General features: G+C 40.9%; 1 protein-coding gene across 9 annotated transcripts in view; it reads left to right on the plus strand.

The window, feature by feature from the left end:
• LOC145539476 (VPS10 domain-containing receptor SorCS1) overlaps positions 1–22,320 on the plus strand; it is a 580,892-nt gene that overhangs the window by 423,106 nt on the left and 135,466 nt on the right. For all 9 annotated transcript variants that reach the window (XM_081573556.1, XM_081573559.1, XM_081573557.1 and 6 more), the window contains exons 7-8: positions 17,779–17,897; positions 20,801–20,890. In XM_081573556.1, coding sequence (XP_081429682.1) covers positions 17,779–17,897; positions 20,801–20,890 — 209 coding nt within the window. The remainder of the gene's footprint in view (positions 1–17,778; positions 17,898–20,800; positions 20,891–22,320) is intronic.

Raw genomic sequence — 22,320 nt, forward strand, 5'->3', positions numbered from 1 at the left:
CTCCCTATAAGGCTCCAATGCCTGGTGTTTCCTCTGCTTGGAATTCATTTCTTACCCCTTCCCTGACTAATTCAGTATAACTCATCACTGGGGATCATCCAGGTATCTGGTTTAACATCCATTTTTAAAAAACTTTTAATTCTGAAATAATTTTAAACTCATATGAAGTGAAAGTTCCTCAGTCATGTCTGACTCTTGGCAACCCCATGGACTGTAGCCCTCCAGGCTCCTCTGTCCATGGAATTTTCCAGGCAAGAATACTGGAGTGGTAATACCGGAGCCTTTCCCTGCTCCAGGGGATCTTCCTGACCCAGGGATTGAACATAGGTCTCCTGAATTGCAGGCAGATTCTTTACCATCTGAGCCACAAGGGAAGCCCCTTAGACTCACATAGAAGTTGCACATACACACGTACACGCGCACACACACACACACACACACACACACACACACAAATAGTAGAGTTCCCTCAAATCCTCCACCCAGCTTCCTCCAATGATAACATCTAATATAACCACAGAATTATATCAGACCAGAGAAAGCATCCCTGGTTTCTTAAGACTTCTTAAGGAAGTCTTTCTTGAACTTCTAATCTAAATCCGTTTATTTTGTGTTTGCTTTCATCCAACTCTATTATTTATCTTTAAGATGCTTATCTTAGCTTGAAATTACACATTCCATTTACATTATTATTTGATCATAATTTTCCTCTCCACCAGCCTGTAAGTAAGTTCTGTGAATGCAGGAGTCAAGTATACCTTTGCTTGATAGTGTGTCTCCAGCACATTCCACAGTGGCTCCATGTAGAAAGAGCTTACTGAATGAATAAATACATAGTTGACCAATTTTCAGTCAACTGGCTACCTAAACTCACTTACAGGCTTTATGAAAAATTTAGAGCACTGCATCTCAAACTTGAACATGCATACAACCCACCTAGGGATCTTGTTAAAATGTGGATTCTGATTCAGTAAGGGCCCAAGAGTCTACAGGTGAAGCTGCTGCCACTGGTCTATGGAACATGCTTAAAATAACAAAGTCTCACAACGAAAAACTAATGAAAGAGCTTTAGGGTCTGTCTCCCATGACCACACTCCTTGTTTAGAAAGCTCTGGATGAAATTGGTAGCATCCCAGTTTGCTTTTATTTTCCAGCTTTGGGGGATTCAGCTGCTTTCTGGCTTGTGGCATCTATGCTCCTCACCCCATATCCTGAAAGCAACAAGACCATCACTTTCCCTGATGGGCACGTTTTCTCTCACCCAGCAACATTCCTGTGCTCCTTGCAGGCACGGAGGCTGATAATGCCAAACTGTCATCTCAGGCTCAGCTTTCACAAGGCATGAAATATATCAGTTCTAATTTTATTAATTTATTTTACTTTTTTTTTTTTTTTTGCAAAGGCAGCATCTTCAGAAACTATCCAAGAGTGAAAATTCAATATAGGAATTTAATTTGAAAAGTTATCACTATCAAAACAAAACAAGAAATAAACATAAAACCTACCATTGAAATAAAGGATAGGCATAATGCCTGACCTGACTCAGTGTAAAAAAGAGATTTTTTTTTTGGTATCGTATTCCCTCTGTCTGTCTGTGTCTCTCCGAGAGAGTCAGTAACCATGGCTTCAGATCAAAGAAATAGAGAGGAGGAGGAAAGTAAGAGAGAAAACAGAGAGGTCAGAGTAGCAAACTGTTAGCCAATATAACTGAGCGTATATTTATCAGAATCAGACTCCAGGCTAGTCGGTTGCTCCCAGAAATCCAGTATCTATGTTATTTCTCTCTCCACATCCTGGGATTGGGTCTCCTCATTTGTTTCTCCATCCCTTTCTTGCTGTTTAGTGTATGAAACCCATTGTTTGTATTCTAGGTCATACATCTGGTAGAGCATATGCCCAAGTAATACGATTTTTAAAAAGTTTGTAGCAAGTTTTTTTTTTTTTTCTGATTTTAATGGGTTTAGGAATTTTGTCACCAGTTCACTGAGACATGTGACACCCAACAAAATCCCTCCTTGTTTTGCTCATCACCATGGGGTGGATGGCAAATGCTTATCTGAGCTTGCTGTTGTAAGTTTAGATTTAGTCTCATTTCAGATTTCCCTAGATTGCATTTTATAATTAATTTCTGCTTCAATTGAAATCTCCACATTGAGGGGAGATGAGCTCTGGAAAGCTTTTGCTCTATGAGAGTCTGTGACCGACATAGACGTTTCTTGTGGACTGTGCTCTGAAATCTGGATGTTTTGTAGTTTACACCCATGACAAGGATGTTATTCTTTCTTGTACTACCTCTCTGCCTTGGGAGGCAAGCTGAAGAAAGCAACCTCAATTACAGTCAATCATGGGATGTATTATTGGAAAATTCTGAACGTATTTATTGTACTCGGCATTTGTTATTGGCCCCTGCATTCAACTACGGACAAATTGATATATCCTCATCCTGGAAACAAAGATTTTACTGTTAAATACTGTGTGTGTGTGTGTGTGTGTGTGAGAGAGAGAGAGAGAGAGAGAGAGAGAGAGAGAGAGAATGTGCACACACACATGTATGGTATGCACCTAATACATTAAAACTGCTATGCAGTACATGAAAACTGTAAAAAGGAAACCTACATTCTATTGATTTACCTAATATAGATATGTGTGTATGTAAATGTAATGTATATAGTGAGAAAATGTTGACCAAACTGTTAGATTGAAATCTTCTTTAAAAGTCACATCTTCTTTAATCTTGGTTCTGTGTATAAAGCATAGCTCAGAGCCTGGCACATTTAACGTGTATTGACTTAATGAATATCTCCGTGTCACTGTATGGGCAGGTCTTCTTAAAGAAGGGGCTGTAACCATATGGTGTGTAGTCCCATAGGGCTAATGGATGAGATGAGCAAGAGAAACTCACAACTCCCTGAAATCCTGTGCCATGTTGTATGTATGCATGATCTGGGGGAAAAGAGCAAAACTTTTATCAGAATTCTTTGCATGATAATTATCCATGGGTCTATAGTCTTATATTTGTGCTTGTCTATAGACATTATCTTGTAAGAGTACCTGCAATACCAAGTTTGAGCTTTATTGCCTCTCTATTTTACTTCTGAAATGAAAGACCTGGCCAGTAACCTGAATGTTTTCTGTACCCGTGATGATCCATGCCAGCAGGGACAGGGGACAGGGGACAATTACTGGTCTCCTTGTCTATTTGCATGAGTCACTAACCTTGTAACAGCTTGCCATAGGACTAATCTCTTTCATTGAGGAAAAACAACCTTGGCCCTTTAATGAACTGCGAAAATGACTGCCCCCAAACTCTGAAATGAAACTCAAACCAGTATCTTATAAGCTGAGATAAAAATCAAAGGAAACTGACAACTTTGTATAACTACCATCCCACTAATTCCGGCTGTAGGTGAGAACTGGACATCTCATTTCAACTTTTTTGTTTTCCACCCCTCCAATCAAATTTCCATATTGAATGTCATGCATATTAACACCTTGATCAGGGAGCCCTGCTGAGACACTATGGGAAGGTGACTGATACCTCAGTCCTCATAAGTCCCCAGTGTATTAGCAATGAAGTGCTTTGAGTTTATACTGTAAGTGTCAATCACTTTTATACCAACAGAAGTAGCAACACTGACAATAATAAGCAGAAGCAGTACTCCACTGTATCAAGTGAAAAGTAGGTCTGCTTTCTGACCATCATTCTCATTCCCTAAAGTTGACATTTTTTAAAAAATATGTCTTCTATTGTTATTGGAAGTTTAGTTTTAGTCTCATTTCAGATCTCCCTAGGTTACATTTTCTAATTAATTTCTGTTTTAATTGAAATCTCCATATTTGAGGGGTGATGAGCTCTGGAAAGTTTTTGCTCTATGAGAGTCTGTGACTGACATAGACGTTTCTTGCTGACTGTGCTCCGAAGTCTGGATTTCATAATTTTTTTGACTTACACAGATAAATGTGTGTGTATACATACATACACACTCACAAATATTCATTTTATAAAACTCTTATGCCAAATTTGGTCTGGGTGAATTCAATAGCAAGTTAAAAATCTTTCCATATACTATATATATGTGTAGCAGTCCTGAATATTCACTGGAAGGACTGATGCTGAAGCTGAAACTCCAATACTCTGGCCACCTGATGCGAAGGACTGACTCCTTGGAAAAGACCCTGATGCTGGGAAAGATTGAAGGCAGGAGGAGAAGGGGACGACAGAGGATGAGATGGTTGTATGGCATCACTGACTCAATGGACATGAGTTTGAGTAAACTCTGGGAGTTGGTGATGGACAGGGAGGCCTGGTGTGCTGCAGTCCATGGGTTGCAAAGAGTCAGACATGACTGAGTGACTGAAAGGAACTGAACTGAACTGAACTGACTGAGCCACTTAATGACTAATCACTACATAGGAACTCTATTATACAATCAACTATAATTTTGTTAATCACTATCCCTGATGACTCAGATGGTTAGGAATCTGCCTGCAGTGCGGGAGACCTGGGTTCCATTCCTGGGTCAGGAAGATCCCATGGAGAAGGAAATGACTACCCATTCCAGTATTCTTGCCTGGATAATTCCAGGGACAGTGGAGCCTGGCAGGCTACAGTCCATGGGGTCTCAAAGAGTCAGTCACAACTGAGTGACTAACACTTCCACACATCTCATTAATAGGCATATAGATGTTTGGCTATTTCAAACAATGTTGATACATACATGTACACACATGTTACTTACTTGGTTGGTAAACCTTCAGACAAGTGTAGTGAGCAAGTACTGCTCAAAGAAAAATTACCAAAGGGAAATTCTTAGGTCTGAGAGTGTATACATTTTAAATTTTCATAGACATTGTCACAATACCCTCTGAAATAGTTGCATCATTGCATACTCTCTGAATAGGAGAATGCCTGTGTTTACAAGGCCTCAATAGTCCAGGATATTATGAAAGATGTTTTAAACATAGCCCATTTGATGAGCAAAAATGTGGCATATCCTTATTGTTTCTATTTGCATTTATTTAATTGAGTGAGGTATTGTGTTTACTTAATTATTTGCATTTCCTTTTCAATGACCCTTCCCAAGGTATCAGATCTTTTTAATGTTCTAGAGAAGACCAGCATTTTTGAATTTTATTCAAATCTAAAAAATATCAAACTTGCTACCAGAGTCCCAACACTAGTACACCAGTTTGCATTAATAGACCCCATGTTTCATAGCCTTCTTTTACCTTCTTCTTAAAAAGTTAATGTATTAATCACTTTTAGGCTTTTAGGGTAGGGCTGGGAAGTAGGTTAGAAGTTTCCACTAATGGTCAGCTTCATATACTGATAGCTCTCTATCACTGGAGCCAAATCTGGCCTCTATACCCTGACACTGAATTAAATCTTAGAAACAAGAGTTTGGGGCCTAGTAGAAAAGAATAGATAGCTGTGTTGCTTTGCAGGCAAAAGGGGCCACAGCAAGCTGATGCCCTCAAAATTGTATGTCCCCATCTGGAGGCGGGTAGTGAATAGTTTTATAGTAATGCTTCCAAGAGGGTGTGGGCATGATCAGCTCGTGGACATTCTTCTGATTGGTTTGGTGGTAAGGTCAGTGGGAGTCAGCATCATCAACCGTCTTGTTCCAATGGGTCTGGGGTCTGTGTGCTTGTGGGCAGCATACAGTTAGTTTCTCCCTCCTGCTGAGGGTTTCATATCTGCAAAACAGCTCAAAGATATTGTTTTGTATACCACTTGAGGAACCTTCCCTCAGGACCTTCCCTGCAGCTGCACTATTGTTTCTAGACTGTTCATCTCCAATCTCACCATCCCCCTCCCTTCCCTAATTAGCAACTGTTTGAACCTCCTGTTGGAACTAGGCAGAGGTCTTGGAGGCTGAAAGAAGCCTGTTTCCCGTAATCAAGAGATGGGGGACAGAGAAGGCTTTTGTGCCCAGGAGCCCCACAGGCTCCTTCTTGGTTTCCTCATTTCCCAATACATTTACCAAATGCTTTCTTACCTCTCTTTCTCCATCCTCAAATCAAGCTTCCAGGATTAGCGAGTCCAATGGTACCTACCACTTTGACCCCATTTTTCGTATTGCAAAAGCCTCTTGATTTCAAAGACTATTGATGTCAACTTGGCCTCTCTGATTTATCAGCCTAAAGACAGCCCTGAAAACCAACCAGAAAAGCATGAAATAAGATAACACGGGCCTCCCCACACAGCAATGAAAAACCTGACAGTGACAGTGCAGTAACAGGCTCAGCTGGGCAGCTTTCAAATTGGGTCCTTTGTATCCATTATGTGCCACTTCCCCTGCCTCCTGGGTGCCCACCCATGTGTGAGGAGGTCTGTGCCCTCAACTCCCAGCCTGAGGAGGAGAACACAGAGGTACACAAGAGAAATTTGTCATCTCCAGATGGTGTGTGTGTGTGTGTATGTTTCAAGAAAATGTTACTAATGGACACTTAAATTTGAATTTCACATCATTTTCACAGGTCGTGAAATGTTATCCTTCTAAGGATTTTTTTCAACCATTTAAAAATGTGAAGGCATCCTTGATTCAAGTGTCACACAAAAACAGATGACAAGCTGTGTTTGGATGGACCAGAGTTTTGTCAGCCTCTGAACTACACTGTTGCAAACACAGTTAAAGCCCAAAGTCCCTTTTCCCAAAATGCATCCTCTGATAAACCCCAGCTAACCATTCTCCTTAAATGGGTATCTATCATTCCTATATCCATACTCAAACTCATCCACGTTAGTCACTCAGTCGTGTCCAACTCTTTGTGACCCCATGGACTATAGCCCACTAGGCTTCTCTGTCCATGAAATCTCCAGGCACGAATACTGGAGTGGGTAGCCATTCCCTTCTCCAGGGAATCTTCCCAACCCAGGGATCAAACCCAGGTCTCCTGCATTGCAGGCAGATTCTTTACCATCTGAGCCACCATGGAATCCCCTATCATTCCTATGTGTGTGCTTAGTTGCTCAGTTGTGTCCGACTCTTTGCAACGCTATGGACTGTAGCCCACCAGACTCACATACTATTATCTTATTGTAATATTGATTTGTATATTTCACACTTCATAGAAGTGGTATCATGGCTTGTGTACCCTTCTGCTTTATTGCCCAGTACTTTGATTGGTGCTCTGTCCATGGTGCTGAATGGAGCTCCAGTACAATCTTTTCCACTGCTGTATTACTTTATACTGTGTGATGATTCTGCCTGTTATTCATTCCTATCATAGTGAATGGGAATTTAGGTTGCTGCCTGCTAATTCCTTTCTTTGCATGTCTCATCTCTTTTCACCTTCACCATGACCTTGTTAGATCTGCAAATCTTAACTCTGGGACAAAGGACTGGATTTCTACTGGGTCTTCAGGCTCCTCCAGAACTCAGCAACACCAGTTCCTAAAACATACAATTTCTAAAAGTTTGATAAATTTCTCGTGTTTCTGACTCCCAATTTAAAGCAAAACCAAAAGGTAGCATTGTAAAAGTCTTGCCATTTTTTCATACCACCACTCTTCCTTTGCCCCATATGTTCTTAAGCAGCCAGGGTGCCAGGATTGTGCGTTATATTCCTATTGTTTGTTGCTGCTGCATTAGATACTTTTTAGCTACACTACTTACAGCAACTCTTGGAAATAGGTCCTTCCTCCTTTCTTTCCCTTGCTCCTTTTCCCCCACTTTCATTCTTATTCTCTTTCTTTCCTTTAATTATTTTCCTCACTGTAACTATGAGGAAAATGAGGTTTGCAGTGATTACATATTTTTGATTAATTATTTTTGCCAATGCTGGAGGGCCAAAATTTGAAGCCAGGTCTGGTTTATTCCAGACCTGTTTATTATTCGTTTGAAAGGCATTGTTGGACATTGGTGGTAGGCCAAGTGCCCTTCTAGGCATGAATGAGGGGTGATAAGGGATGTTGCAAAGCCCCTGCTCTCATCAAGCTTACCTTACGGTTAGGAGAGACAGGTTATGAGCATATGCATAATGCTAGGTGGTGATAAGTTCGAGGAAGCAAAAAGCAAAGTCTATAAAGAGGGGCTGAATGGAGAGGGGAAGCTGTCAAAGAAAGAATCTTTGATAAGGTGACATTTGGTATTTCAACCAAGTCTTTATGTAAGTAAGGGAGAGAGGTGGGTCTGCCACATGGAAGAGCATTGCAGACAGTGGAACAGCATGTGTGAAGGATTTGGCCTATGGACATCCAGGAATAGCAGGGAGGTGGTGTGGCTGGAATACAGAAAAGGCAAAACGTGTCATCTCTTTCTGTTTATTCCACTCCAGAAGGCAGGGATTGTACTTATTGATCTTTTAGTTCAGTTCAGTTGCTCAGTCGAGTCCAACTCTTTGTGATCCCATGGACTGCAGAACACCAGGCTTCCCTGTCCATCACCAACTCCTGGAGCTTGCTCAAACTTATGTCCATCAAATCAGTGATGCCATCCAATCATCTCATTCTCTGTCGTCCCTTTCTCCTGCCTTCAATCTTTCCCAGCATCAGGGTCTTTTTTAATGAGTCAGTTCTTCACATCAAGTAGCCAAAGTATTGGAACTTAAGCTTCAGCATCAGTCCTTCCAATGAATATTCGGGACTGTTTTCCTTTAGGTATGACTGGTTTGATCTCCTTGCAGTCCAAGGGACTCTCAGGAGTCTTCTCCAACACCATAGTTCAAAAGCATCAGCTCTTTGGCACTCAACTCTCACATCCATACATGACTAGGGGAAAAACCATAGCTTTAACTAGATGGACCTTTTGTCGATAAAGTAATGTCTCTGCTTTTTAAAATACTGTCTAAGCTTGTCATAGCTTTTCTTCCAAGAAGCAAATGTCTTTTAATTTCATGGCTGCAGTCACCATCTGCTGTGATTTTGGAGCCCAAGGAAATAAAATCTGTCACTGTTTCCATTGTTTCCTCATCTATTTGCCATGAAGTGATGGGACTGGATGCCATGATCTTAGTTTTTTTGAATGTTGAATTTTAAGCCAGTTTTTAAAACCTCCTCTTTCACTTTCATCAAGAGGCTCTTTAGTTCATCTTTGCTTTCTGCCATAAGGGTGGTGTCCTGTGCATATCTGAGGTTATTGATTTTTCTCATGGCAATCTTAATTCCAGCTTGTGCTTCATCCAGTCTGGCATTTTGCATGATCCACTCTGCCTACAAGTTAAATAATCAAGGTGACAGGAGACAGCCTTGACATACTCCTTTCCCAATTTGGAACCAGTCCGTTGTTCAATGTCCGGTTCTTTCTGTTGCTTCTTGACCTGCATGCAGCTTTCTCATGAGGCAGTTTAAGGTGGTCTGGTATTCCCATCTCTTAAAGAATTTTCCACAGTTTTTTGTGATCTACACAGTCAAAAGCTTTAACGTAGTCGGTGAAACAGAAATAGATGTTTTTCTATTGAATCTTTATTGAACATTTATCATGTTCCAAGTATGATATTCAGTATTGAGTATGATGAAAATAGCAAGTTAGTATAGAAATGGTGGATTGAATATACCCACATGTTTCAGAGGCCATTCCTTGAACCTACCCTCTGTCCTGGCATTCATCATATAACATGTGAACACATGTAATGAATAGTACACACCCATCCCCCAGAAACTCTGGAGAAGGCATGCTGTGTATTTTCTCCCCCCATGTGCAAAAATGTTTTCATTTCTTTCTCCCTCCCTCCCCTCTTTCCCTCCATTTCCCGCTTTCATTCCTGTTTTCTTTCTTTCTTAGTATTTGTCCATTTTGCTGTCTCTGCCGCTCCCTCTCCCACCCCACCCCCTTCTTTGTAAATTCGGTTTGGAAAATTACTGGAACGAGCTTGCTCCTGGGTTTTTCATGGCTGGGTGAACCTTACGGATAGCTTGATTTCTTTTCTTGGCTTAAACTGGACTTCTAGTGTGGTGTTCTCATGAAACAGACAGCTAGCCCTCCCTGAGCCTGTCCCCAGTTCTCTCTCATGCCTCTGTGCTCTGGCCCATTGCTCCTGCTTTCTGGAGTGATGTCCCCCCTCACTCTTTATCACCATTCCAAGCAGCCTTCTAGGCTTTTCTCAGCTTTTCCATGAAGTGTTCCATTGGTGTGCCCATCATCATCTCTACACCAGTAGTTGTCCCTCTGTGGGTCAGTCAATAGTAAAATAGGCTCTGTTCTATAGTCCAGGAGGGCACAACAGGTCTACAGCTCTGTATGACCCAAAGTAAAATAAAAGCAGAGTCATAGAAGAAATCCCCGCACAGAGTAAATCCCCTGTGGAGAGATTTGAAGATTAGACACCCCTCCCCTGGGGGCCCACACACCTGCCCCTGAACTCCTCGTAATGCCCTCCCCCACTGCATTATTCTTGATGAGGGGCTTTCTTTATTTCTACAAAATTATTCTGCCCTCTTGTTTTCTCTCATGTCTCCCATGCTTGAGAAAAATAATGTGTGATTCCAGAACTTTCTGTGTAGTAATCATGGCCTCCTGAATGTCCAAAGACTAACAGTACAAGACAGCATTTAGAAAGTGACACTGGGCTGAAATCAGGAAATTGCCTAGAAGAAAGCAATGCCACAAGCTCATCATGCCAATCCAAGTTTGTAATTTTCACAGAAATTTCTTGTCCTCAATATAGTCTTTCAAGGGTCAGTGCTGGATTCTCCCTTTTGAAGATCTCAGTTTCTAACTGGTATGTGCCACAGAGGGCTCTAGACCCAGTTGGGAATGAAGTTTCTATGAGCACAAGATTGTTGACACATGTGTATGTTTGTGTGTGTGTGTGTGTGTGTGTGTGTGTGTGTGTTTTGGGTGGAAACATTTAATAGGAACATTCTAAAACAAACAATAGGACTGTAGAAAGAACGAAATAAAAATTTACAAACAGATAATGGGCTTTAAAAACTATTCTGCTTTAAGTTGAAAATTAATGGGGGATGGGAGAGAGTTTTAAAGTGTTTATGCTTACCAGCTTGGTTTATGGTTTTATTTAAGACTAAAGTTTTGCAGTATTAAACTGTTGTCCCTAAGCTTTGAGTTCTTGACCTGTAAAAGGTAGCTTACTCTGGATTTTTTCCAAACTTTTAAAGAGAAAAAGCACGTGATGCAGTCAGCATAGTTCCTGACCCAGAGGAGAGGTGGCTCTGGTGGTTTTGGAGGTTAATGCCGCTGTTACTATCAATGGAGCCATTCTTGGAAGGAGAGATCTGCCTGAGCCTCAGGAAAAGCCCCAGAGAAGGCAGCCCAGGAAGTGTTAGGAGAAGATCACAGGAAAGGAAGAGGCAGTTCAAGCCCCAGGAGCTCTCTGAATGAACAGGGAGTGTCAGTCAGCAATGCAAATGCTGTTTAGAAAAGGCAGAAACCCCGGAGACACAGACACAGACTTGCCAGCAGCACCACAGAGTTTTGATCGCTTGGGCAAGAGTGAGAAGGAAACAGGTCCCAGTGGGTAAAGGATGGTAAAGACCTTCAGATCTTAAAGTCAATAGTCTGATTTTTACCCTCCTCCTTTGATTCTAAAATTCTAAGAACCTTCATCTTATAGAGAAAAAGTCTGAAGCCTCATCTGGTAAATGACCTTCTCAGAATCACACAGCATGTGAAAGAGAGAGAGACAGAGCTCAGACCTAGCCTTTCACTCCAAGGGGAGGGAGACCCTGTACAGCAACACGGCTGCAGGCGGGCCACCCTGCATCCCAGGTGGCAGGGTGACTCCTGGGTCATCTCAGACCCAAGTTACCTTCCAGGTCTGCCCTGACCACTGCCTCACACTGCCTGCATAGAATACTTATTTAGTTACACTGGGAGAATGCTTCTTCATGGTGTTTTAAAATATTACATAAATAAATTAACCCAAATCAAAACATGAATATAAAGAAAGCTATTGTCTCCGGTAGAAATGTCTATACTTCTTTACAGTCAGTGCCCTTGAGACATAGTGAGCATACTGGTGATGAAAGCTGGGGATGGGGGACTTTGATCACAACCCCAGCTCTCACTGTGTGAGCACAGTCCAGTCTGACCCTGGACTGAATGCGTTTCCTGACTGTGGCTTTAAGCCCTCACAACCGCTAGCAAGATGGCTCCTATTTATACCCATTTCACAGACTTGAGCGGTAAAATGATTTGCTTAGGTTTACCAAGCTAAAAGATATGCAGATGACACCACCCTTATGGCAGACAGTGAAGAAGAACTAAAGAGCCTCTTGATGAAAGTGAAAGAGGAGAGTAAAAACGTTGACTTAAAGCTCAACGTTCAGAAAACTAAGATCATGGCATCTGGTCCCATCACTTCATGGAAAATAGATGGGGAAACAGTGGAAACAGTGTCAGACTTAATTTTTTGGGGCTCCAAAATCACTGCTGGTGGTGATTGCAGCCATGAAATTAAGAGATGCTTACTCACTGGAAGGAAGGTTATAACCAACCTAGATAGCATATTTAAAAGCAGAGACATTACTTTGCCAACAAAGGTCCGTCTAGTCAAGGCTATGGTTTTTCCAGTGGTCATGTATGGATGTGAGAGTTGGACGGTGAAGAAAGCTGAGCACCACAGAATTGATGCTTTTGAACTGTGGTGTTGGAGAAGACTCTTGAGAGTCCCTTGGACTGCAAGGAGCTCCAACCAGTCCATCCTAAAGGAGATCAGTCTTGGGTGTTCATTGGAAGGACTGATGTTGAAGCTGAAACTCCAATACTTTGGCCACCTCATGTGAAGAGTTGACTCACTGGAAAAGACCCTGATGCTGGGAAGGATTGGGGGCAGGAGGAGAAGGGGACGACAGAGGATGAGGTGGTTGGATGGCATCACCGACTCGATGGACATGGGTTTGGGTAAACTCCGGGAGTTGGTGATGGACAGAGAGGCCTGGCGTGCTGTGATTCATGGGGTCGCAAAGAGTCGGACATGACTGAGTGACTGAACTGAACTGGACCAAGCTAAGCCTGCATTTAAGTCGCTATGCCCCTGCTCCAAGCCTAGCCTTTGAAATGCAGCTTCCCTTCTTTAGAGCAGCACCTATCTGGGGGCATAGAAATTGCATTATGCCAAGCAGCAGCTGTTGCAGAGAATGAGGGCGCTTAGAAAGAACAGCACAGTGTCCTAATTACCTGCAGCAAGGAAAACATCTGTGTGGGAAAAGTAATGAAATTAATTCTAAAGTCTAGCAGTTGCCTACATTAATTGACTTTAATTAATGCCAAATTACAAGACACCTCCTATGGAATCGCATCATACACTCACCAGAATTGAATATGGAAAGAGTTCATCACACTTAATGCTATTACAGCAAGCCCCAAAGGGAATAAGAGTGATTGGTCCCTCATTATGAAGTGCAGCCAATTTCTTTTTGTTTCCATTAGGAGGGGAACGAGAACAAACCAGGAGCGCTTTACCATGGGTGCAGGCAGTTCGGAATTGATCGGTTCCCCTTCAGCTTGTAGATTTCACTTTGAGCCACTCCGAGCAAGACATGGTTTCAAGACCTCTTCCTGGAGCTTTTATTGGATCCTTTGGTTGCACATTTTAAAATTCTCAGCACAAGAACAGCTCATTGAACAGGTCTGCTTCACTGTGTGGCATGGGGAGTGGAGAGGTATAGAACAAGCAAAGGAGTTAGAGACGATTCTCTAATTCTTATGAGTAGGATCCCGCAAGCCCACCATGACCTTTGGCCGCCTTCCCTGGCTGAGAAGTGCTGATTTGCACGCTGGTTGGTTGTCTGCCTCTCTGGTATCACTGCCTCTGAACTCGCGTTGACGTCTCGTATATATCTATTATTCATTTTCCCCATGCGAACATACATATGTAGATATCTATATATACCACTTGCACAAAATCGTGTCCATATGCACATATTTTGGTAACCTACTTTTTAAAAACTTTTATTTTGGAATAATTTTAGATAAACAGAGAAGTTACCAAGATAGTGCAGCTTTACCCAGCACCCCTTAATGCAAACATCTTATACAACCATGATCTATTTTTCAAAGCTAAGAAATTAACATTGATACAACATTATTAGTTGGTAACTATTTTATTATATAAAATGTATTAAGCATTTCTGTAAATCCTTATATAAGGTTTCATAACAAGCTATGCATGTTCTACAATCTAGCTCTGCCTCAACTGTTGGCCATTTTGTTTTCTCTTACCTTTTTAAATTATAAGCAACACTATGATAAATATCAAAGTAACTAAATATTTGCATGTGTCATTAATTATTTCTTCAAGTCAAATTCTCAGAAATGAACTCACAGTCAAAAGAGATTTTAATAGATGTTGATCCTTATTGCCAAATTACCTCATAAAAACATAAACATACAGTTGTTCTTTCTTTCTTCTTTCTCCTCCTTTTATTTTGTATCTAGGTTTGTCCATTGATAATTTGAAGCCAAAACATACTTAACAAAAATTGGTCCCAAACTTGCTGGGATTTTTCATGCAGTGTAGAGGGAATACACCAGACTTGGAGTCTGGCCAACCCAGTTTGAAAACCCATACTGCCCTTTCTGTAATCTCCAGGAGCTTCATTCTCTTTACCTGCAAAATCAGTTGATAAATTATATGCCATAGTATTGTGACGATTAAGTGTATCAAATGAATGTGAACATGCTTTAGAGTACTTGGTACGTAAATGCACAGCAAATATTAGTTTCCCTATTCTTTTAAGTTCTCCCCAAATCCCTCAGATTCATAATTTCCATATAGTTATAAATATAAAGAGTTTATTTTTATATTTTCCATCTTATGGTTGTTCAGAGACCTCTGAAGAGAAAGTTGAAGTCTTAAGAAAGAAATTATTAGACAACACTACAAATAAAATAAGCATGGTGTACTCATCAAGAAATCCTCCTGAGGGGGCATTCTTAGGAATTCTAATTGGAAAGTTGTATTTGTAATTTGAAGCCCGAGACTTCCTCAGTCAGAACCTGTGATTCAGATTGTTTTCATTCATTATCTCACATAACAAGAAGCATGAGAAAGGGCAGCTCTGGGTTCAGTACAGTCAGACGCTCAGTGATGTCATCAGGGAATGGGTCCTTTCCATCTCTTTGTCAGATTCATTATGGAAGCTCAACTGTAAGACTCCTCCATGCACAGGAAGGCTAGAGCACTTCCAGACATCATATTGACACAGTGTTGTATGGGGGCAGAAGAAGGTCTTCTGCTGTGCCTCCCTGTAGCCCCGTATAACTTCTTATTTACTAGGACTGGGTTTAAAAGGCCTCTCCTAAAGCAAACGATGGTAGGGGGAGTTGGAAGCCTTGGAGTAAACACAGACCCAAGAGAATTATTCCCTGCATATCAGAGCTTCTGAGTGACGTGGGAGAAGGATGAGCCACCAGGTCCATATTGACTTTTCTAGCAAAGAGGTAGGGAGGAATGAGTATTGGACTGGTCACCAACAGTAATCAATAGTGAAATATAATTGGAATACTCAAATTCAGTTTTTTAAAGGACCTACAATGTGCCCCAACATGATCTAATCATTGTGAAAGGCTGCAGAAGAGAAAATAGGAACATTACAGTTTTTGTACAACTTCTGAGTTTCAAAACATTTAGCATATATATTATTTCAGTTAATTCTTAGAACCAAACTATGAGATGGTTGACACTGGCATCCTCATTTGAGAAATGACAGTGATGAGACTCAGGGAGGTGAAGCGGTGTTCTTTGAGCGATGCAACTAGGAAGTGACCACAGCAGAACTCAAACCCAGGTCTCACAGACGCCAGTCTCCATTTCTATGATCCCAAGCTGCCTTCTGAAAGGCAGAAGTCAACTGAAAGCTCTGCAAGGGTCTGATGGGGTATGAAATGGTGAGGTAAAGATTTTGTGTCCCACGAAGAGAAGTGTTCTGGGAAGAGATGAGTCCCAGAAATTCTCTTCAGAGATAAAGATCATGAATTACGTCCTAAAATGAAACTATTATATAATAATGTCTAAAAAACTAGATGGGGAAGGGAAAGTAAAAGTCTTTTCTTTAGTCGTTCTTTGGAGGACTAGATGGGTTAAAGTATATACTTGAGAGCTATTTCCATCCCTAAACATGGCAGCAGGATGAGGGAAGACTGTGGATAAATCTCTTTTTCCCTCTCCTTAGAGCTTACCGGAGAAGGCAATGGCACCCCACTCCAGTACTCTTGCCTGGAAAATCCCATGGACGGAGGAGCCTGGTAGGCTACAGTCCATGGGGTCGCTAAGAGTCGGACACGACTAAGCGACTTCACTTTCACTTTTCCCTTTCATGCACTGGAGAAAGAAATGGCAACCCACTCCAGTATTCTTGCCTGGAGAATCCTAGGGACGGCGGAGCCTGGTGAACTGCCGTCTATGGGGTCGCACAGAGTCGGACACGACTGAAGCGACTTAGCATAGCATAGAGCTTACCAGCAACTGTCAGCCATTGGTCAGATGGAGCAAATGTGCATGTCGCCCCCTAGTGGCATGTATGTAGAGTACAGGTTTGCCCAGGTTCTCGAAGTAAAAGTAGTGCCAGAAATTTCCTTCAGGGAAGTCGTTATTGAATCCCTATATCCAACTCAGCGTACAATTGCCTACCCCCATTTCATGTAAATAATCATGTCCTTATTTCTCCATTTAGAAGAGTGTATTTCTTCATACATCTTTGTATATCCTAAAATCAAACCCACCCATTCATTAAACATCAAAAAAGGTAAAATAATTTCCTCTTTTGTTCAAAAAGATGTATTCCAGTAAACTGGCATGTTCCAAAGAATATTTATTTTTTATGTACTATGTGCTGATTTGTTTCATACTTAGATTGTGATAAGTTCCATGAAGGGAATTAAAAGGATGGAGTATTATTGAAAAGCAATCATAGGAGACCCCCAGAAATAACAGTAAACAGAAATCTAGACATTTTTTAGAGAACAACCTGGGGGGAAGCATTTAGGACAGAGGGAATACAAATGTAAAACCTCTTAAGTGGTAGGAAATTTGGCCAGATTTCTAAACATATTTTAGGTCAGATTAGAAGAATCAGTCGGAGAGAAGAGATTAGCATGAGGGGAGGTTGAAGCAGCACTGACGGAAGATTTGACTGTATTCAAAGTGCAAGGAGGCAAAGGGAGCTCTGAGTGACGTCTGATTTGTAAAGAGGGTAGAACAGTGTGGCTGAAAAACAGAGACAGCCTCCCTGGTACAATACGTTAATACTGTCAGCAGCAGGGATCAAATCTGTTAAGAGTCATTTTTACTCCAGTCTCGGGTGAGAGGCAGGGTCTTAGTTTACTCAACTATAAAATGAGAGCAATGTTTTTGAGTAGGGAAGCTCTCCTCAATTCTGTCTTATTTCCAGCTAGTAATAGAAGAAGAACCTTTATCTTGACATAGGGCCTTATTGTTTATAACAGTGTGCTTCTAGCATGAGGTGACCAATGATGGCACGTATGTTTGTGTGTTTCTCTATTTATCTGAGTATGGAGGTGAATCCTATTAATAAGAAAAATAACTAAGAAAGCACAAATATTATTGCCAGCTTTTGATTTTTTCTTTTTCCTTTGGGTTTGGAAGGAAAAAAAAGTTGGTTAATAGAATTTAGTATTCTAGGATGACAAGAGTTGGTGGAGGCACTGGGAAATAATGGTGGTGGTGTTGATAGCAAGTGAGTAAAATAATCATGAAAATTTAAACAATAATAATAACAACAGTAATGTAGTTAATAGAGAACATGAGGTTTGTTGAACGAATTGCAGAGAGCAGAGAAACAGCCTGCTCTGACTCTAACGCTGTGTGTACATCACCCCACCCCCATTTTTCTTTTCTTTTCTTTTTTTTTTTCAGATTCACAGTACCTAACATGCCGAATGCAGAACTGCACCGAGGCCAACAGAAATAAACCTTTCCCAGGCTACATCGACCCAGACTCTCTGATTGTCCAGGATGATTATGTGTTTGTTCAGGTATGAAAGATCCACTTCCACTGATTGTCTCAAAGACATTTCCCTTCCCTGCTTCTAATGCAGCCCCTTCACCTGCTTGCCCTCCCTGAAGAACAATAGAGAAAGAAGCAAAGGCTTTCTTTTTTTTTAATAAAAGGAACATTACCAAGTTGAAGCTTCTATACTAACAGAATAGTAATTCCTTCTATTGCCTGTGAATTTGAAGTTATTGCTTCTTAGTGAAAGAATTCAGAGATAAAGTAATTGGTAAGAAGTGGATGTATTTGGAGAGAAACAGTCCACAGAAAGAGTGTGGGCCATCTCAGAGGGCGAGTGAGAGTTTAGAAGTACGGCACAGTTAGTTTTTACAGCCTGGGTAATTTCATAGGCTAATCAGTGGGAGGATTATTCCAATTATTTGGGGGAAGAGGCAGATATTTCCAGGAATTGGGCCACCACCCACTTTTTGACCTTTCATGGTTGCCCTCAGAACTGTCATGGCACTGGTTGATGGGTCTTTCAGCGTGCTAATGTATTACAGTGAGTGTATAATGAGGCTCATGGTGCCTGGGAAACAGAATCTTCCCGCCATCTTGGACGCAGTTGGTTCTAATCAGTCTTTGTCATGTCCTATGACGTGTCATTCTTTTAAAGGTTGTGCCCTGCCCTCTTCCCTGTTGTTTCACTTCCTTGGGGCAGTGTCTGGAGGATGTGTCAAAATGGGGTCCTGGGCACATTGCTCTGAACACTCAGGTTGTCTCCAGAGCCGTGCACGCTTGCATTCATCCTCGTCACATCACCTCATTCCAAAGAGGCTTCCTTTTCAGTCGTCAAGAGGACTGAGCAGATATGTCAGTCTCTCCCTAGAGCAGTCAGCTAACAAGTCCCCTCTTCAGAACCTTCCTTAAAAATAGAGAGCCAGGCGGTAACAAGCTGTGGGGTGGCTGGAGGTGGTGGGAGGCAGAGCCAGTAATCAGCCATTATTGTCAGGCACTGCTGTGATTAGGATCAAGAGAATTTGGATGAGACATTCAGGCGGATTTTTCACCTCCAGAGAGGGTGGAGAACAATTTGAGGAACTGAGGGTTCAGGAGCAATTAGAAGAGAGAAGAAACAAGTATCCTTTGTTTCTTTCTGCAGTTAATAAAACTTTAAACTTGTTTGGACAAAGCATTTAAAAACTCAGTTGTTGCTTTTCATGTTAAAATTGACAAAGGTACTATTTCTAAATAGTTTATATATATATATATATATGTATATATATATATATAATACACATACATACATACAATTTCACTATGATTGAGACATTCTAGACACTACTATATTTACTTGGACAAGAAATCATAATTGAGAATATTTGACCCCATATATTGAAAAGCAAGTGTTCAACTTCCTTTGTACTTTTAAACTATTTCACAATTACACACACACACACACACTTCCTTTTTTCTTCAGGAAATGAGTGATGAGCACTCTGATAACTTCAGCATCAAATTATCAAGTGACATTAAAATGGAAAATGGTTACCCATATTGGCTCTATATATAATTCATTTCTCCATCAGTGTTGTTTCCAGGGACCTTTCCTGTTTTCTATTAACAGTTTATAATCCACATATATGACTTACAAATGAGAATCAAGTGTGCATTTAGAGTTTTATATATATTTTTACCCAGGCCACTACGAATATATAACCCATTGCTAGAACTAAGAGAGATGGCCACATCATGGTGAATATGATAACTTTCCAGTCACATTTTTGTGTGTCTGATGAAAATTCACCCAGAGCATTTGCTACCATTCTGAGTATGCAAACTAACTGACTTCAAACTCCAGGTGTTTATATGAGTTAAGAATGGCAACAGGAATCCAGAGAACCTGAGAGTAAATGGTGGTTTTCAGAGGCTAGGGAAATGGGGAGATGCTGGTCAAAGGGTATACATGTCAAGCTGTAAGTTCTGGGGATGTAGTATATAGCATGGTGGCTATACTATATTATATACTTGAAAAGTATTAAGAGAATAAGTCTGAAATGTTATCAGCATACACACAGACACACACACACACAATCTTAATTAAATGAAAAGATGGAGGTGATTGCTAACCTTATATGTGGTAAACATTTCATTATATATATGCATCGAATCATATGGTACACTTTAAAACTGCATAGGTTGTGTGTCAATAATATCTCATTAAAGGGGGATTAAGGGAGAGTTTGACAGTGCACCCCTGACACCCCATACCTCATGGTGCTCAGCTGAGATGGAGACCACACCGCTCCTCCCCCTCCCTCAGACCCACAGGGTTCTTTGGGCTGTACATCCTGGACAGACCTGGGGCAGTAGTTCACCATTCTCTTCTGGGAGGGGGAGATCGAGAATGATTTAGAACCATGATCCTGGCTTGGATTTCTGTCTATCACATCAGCAGCACTGCTGTGTGTGGGACAGGCACACAGCCAATGGTGTGACTGCACAAAACTGGAATTCAGTGCCCGGATTGGGGGCTGCAGTCCTGCCACTGTGTGACCTGGCCCATTCCCTTTTGATCTTGAACAAGGACCTGTTTGTGTGGTCACAGTCTTGGGGCTGGAGAGAACTGGGTTGCTGAGGGGCTCTGATCCAATATACCCTCAGGCTTGTGTCAGTTAAAAGAAAAATAACCAAAATTCATTCCTGACTTCTGAGTCACAGGGCAAGTCGAAGAATTGTATTTCTGTCAAGGGGGTTCAGTTTGGGCCTCTGACCAACTCACATACACCGAGTTGTTTTGGAACTGAATGCCAGTGCTTTACACTTGCCCACAGTAGTAGCTTGCACTGTTGTGTTGGTACCTACCCCTTCCGTGCAGGGACTGTTCTTCTGTGACCTGTAACTGTGGGAGTGACTCCTTTTACAACCTTTGTGTTTATGTTGCAGCTGACATCAGGAGGACGGCCACATTACTACGTGTCCTACCGAAGGAATGCCTTTGCCCAGATGAAGCTCCCCAAATATGCTTTGCCCAAGGTATGGCCTGAATCAGCTTCTCTATTTCAGTACCTATTCTTTTTTCCAAAGGACCCTTTCAGTCTCTTGTAGTTAATTTTTAATCCTCCATCTCCATTTCTCAAATTCACTTATACTCTTTTTTGCCAATCTCACTATCTTCCTTTCTCTCTCAGTGGTCCCTCCCTCTCATACCCCTCTTTTCCTCCCTCTTTCTCTGATTCTCTGGAATTCTTACTACAGGGACATCTGAGTAAACTGATAACTGATTTGCTTTTGCTTGTCAAGTGGTAGGTATTGGTTTTTACCAAAACAGAAACTATGCTTTGGACACACAAAACAACAGGTATGATACATACATATTCTGATCTGTTGTTATTATTTACGAAGCGATACAGCCACTGTATCACAGATACAGTGATACAGCTTCTGACCTTTGTTTTCCCTCCCAATGGAACTTATGAGACTACTTGTCTTTAGGGTTCAGCGACACAGCTAATTTTTTAAACTTTCCCAAAAACGTACTCCTTTGAAAATAGAGGCGTACAGGAGACTCCCAACAGCTGACATCCCCGGGCTCTCTCGCCATAAACGCTGAACTGTGTTAATACGGAGCGCCACCTAGTGGACGTAAACTTACTTAGGAGCTCAAAGTTGTGGATTTGCAGCCTTGTTGCCACAGTGATGTATTTTAAGTGTTAATGCATCGTGCCTTTTTTTCTAGCAACAACCACTGAAATGTGTCTTCATTTAAAAAAAAATTATTGAAGTATTGTTAATTTACAATATTATATTAGCTTTAGGTGTACAACATAGTGAGTCAATATTTTTTCTAGTTTAAATACTCCATTTAAAGTTATTACAAAATAATGGCTATATCTTCTTGTACTGTATAATATACCCTTATTTATTTTATACATAGTAGTTTATGTCTCTTAATCTCATACCTTTATCTATCCCCTCTACCATTCCCTTTCCCCACTGGTAACCACTATTTTGTTCTCTATATCTGTGAGTCTGCTTCTCTTTTGTTACATACATTTGTTTGTCTTATATTTTAGATTCCACATATAAGCTATAGCAGAGAATGTGTCTTTCTCTAACTTATTTCATAAGCATGATTCTCTCTTGGTCCATCCTCGTTGTCACAAAAGGCAAGATTTCACTCACTTTTATGACTGTGTAATATTCCATTGTATATTGATTTGTGTAATGGAATAAATATGTGTATACACACACACATATATGTGTAGTTACATATATATATATATATATATATATATATATATATATATATGTTTGGGTTTATCTGTCTTTTTTAATTAGTGTTTTGTTTTCTTTGACTATATACCCAGCAATGAAATTGCTGGATCATATGGTAGTTCTATTTTTAGTTTTTTGAGGAACCACCATACTATTCTTCACAGTGACTGTGCCAATTTACATTCCCA

The sequence above is a fragment of the Giraffa tippelskirchi genome, chromosome 2 (assembly GCF_054371585.1).
Source record: "Giraffa tippelskirchi isolate mGirTip1 chromosome 2, T2T-mGirTip1v1.2.pri, whole genome shotgun sequence".
Taxonomy (NCBI): domain Eukaryota; kingdom Metazoa; phylum Chordata; class Mammalia; order Artiodactyla; family Giraffidae; genus Giraffa; species Giraffa tippelskirchi.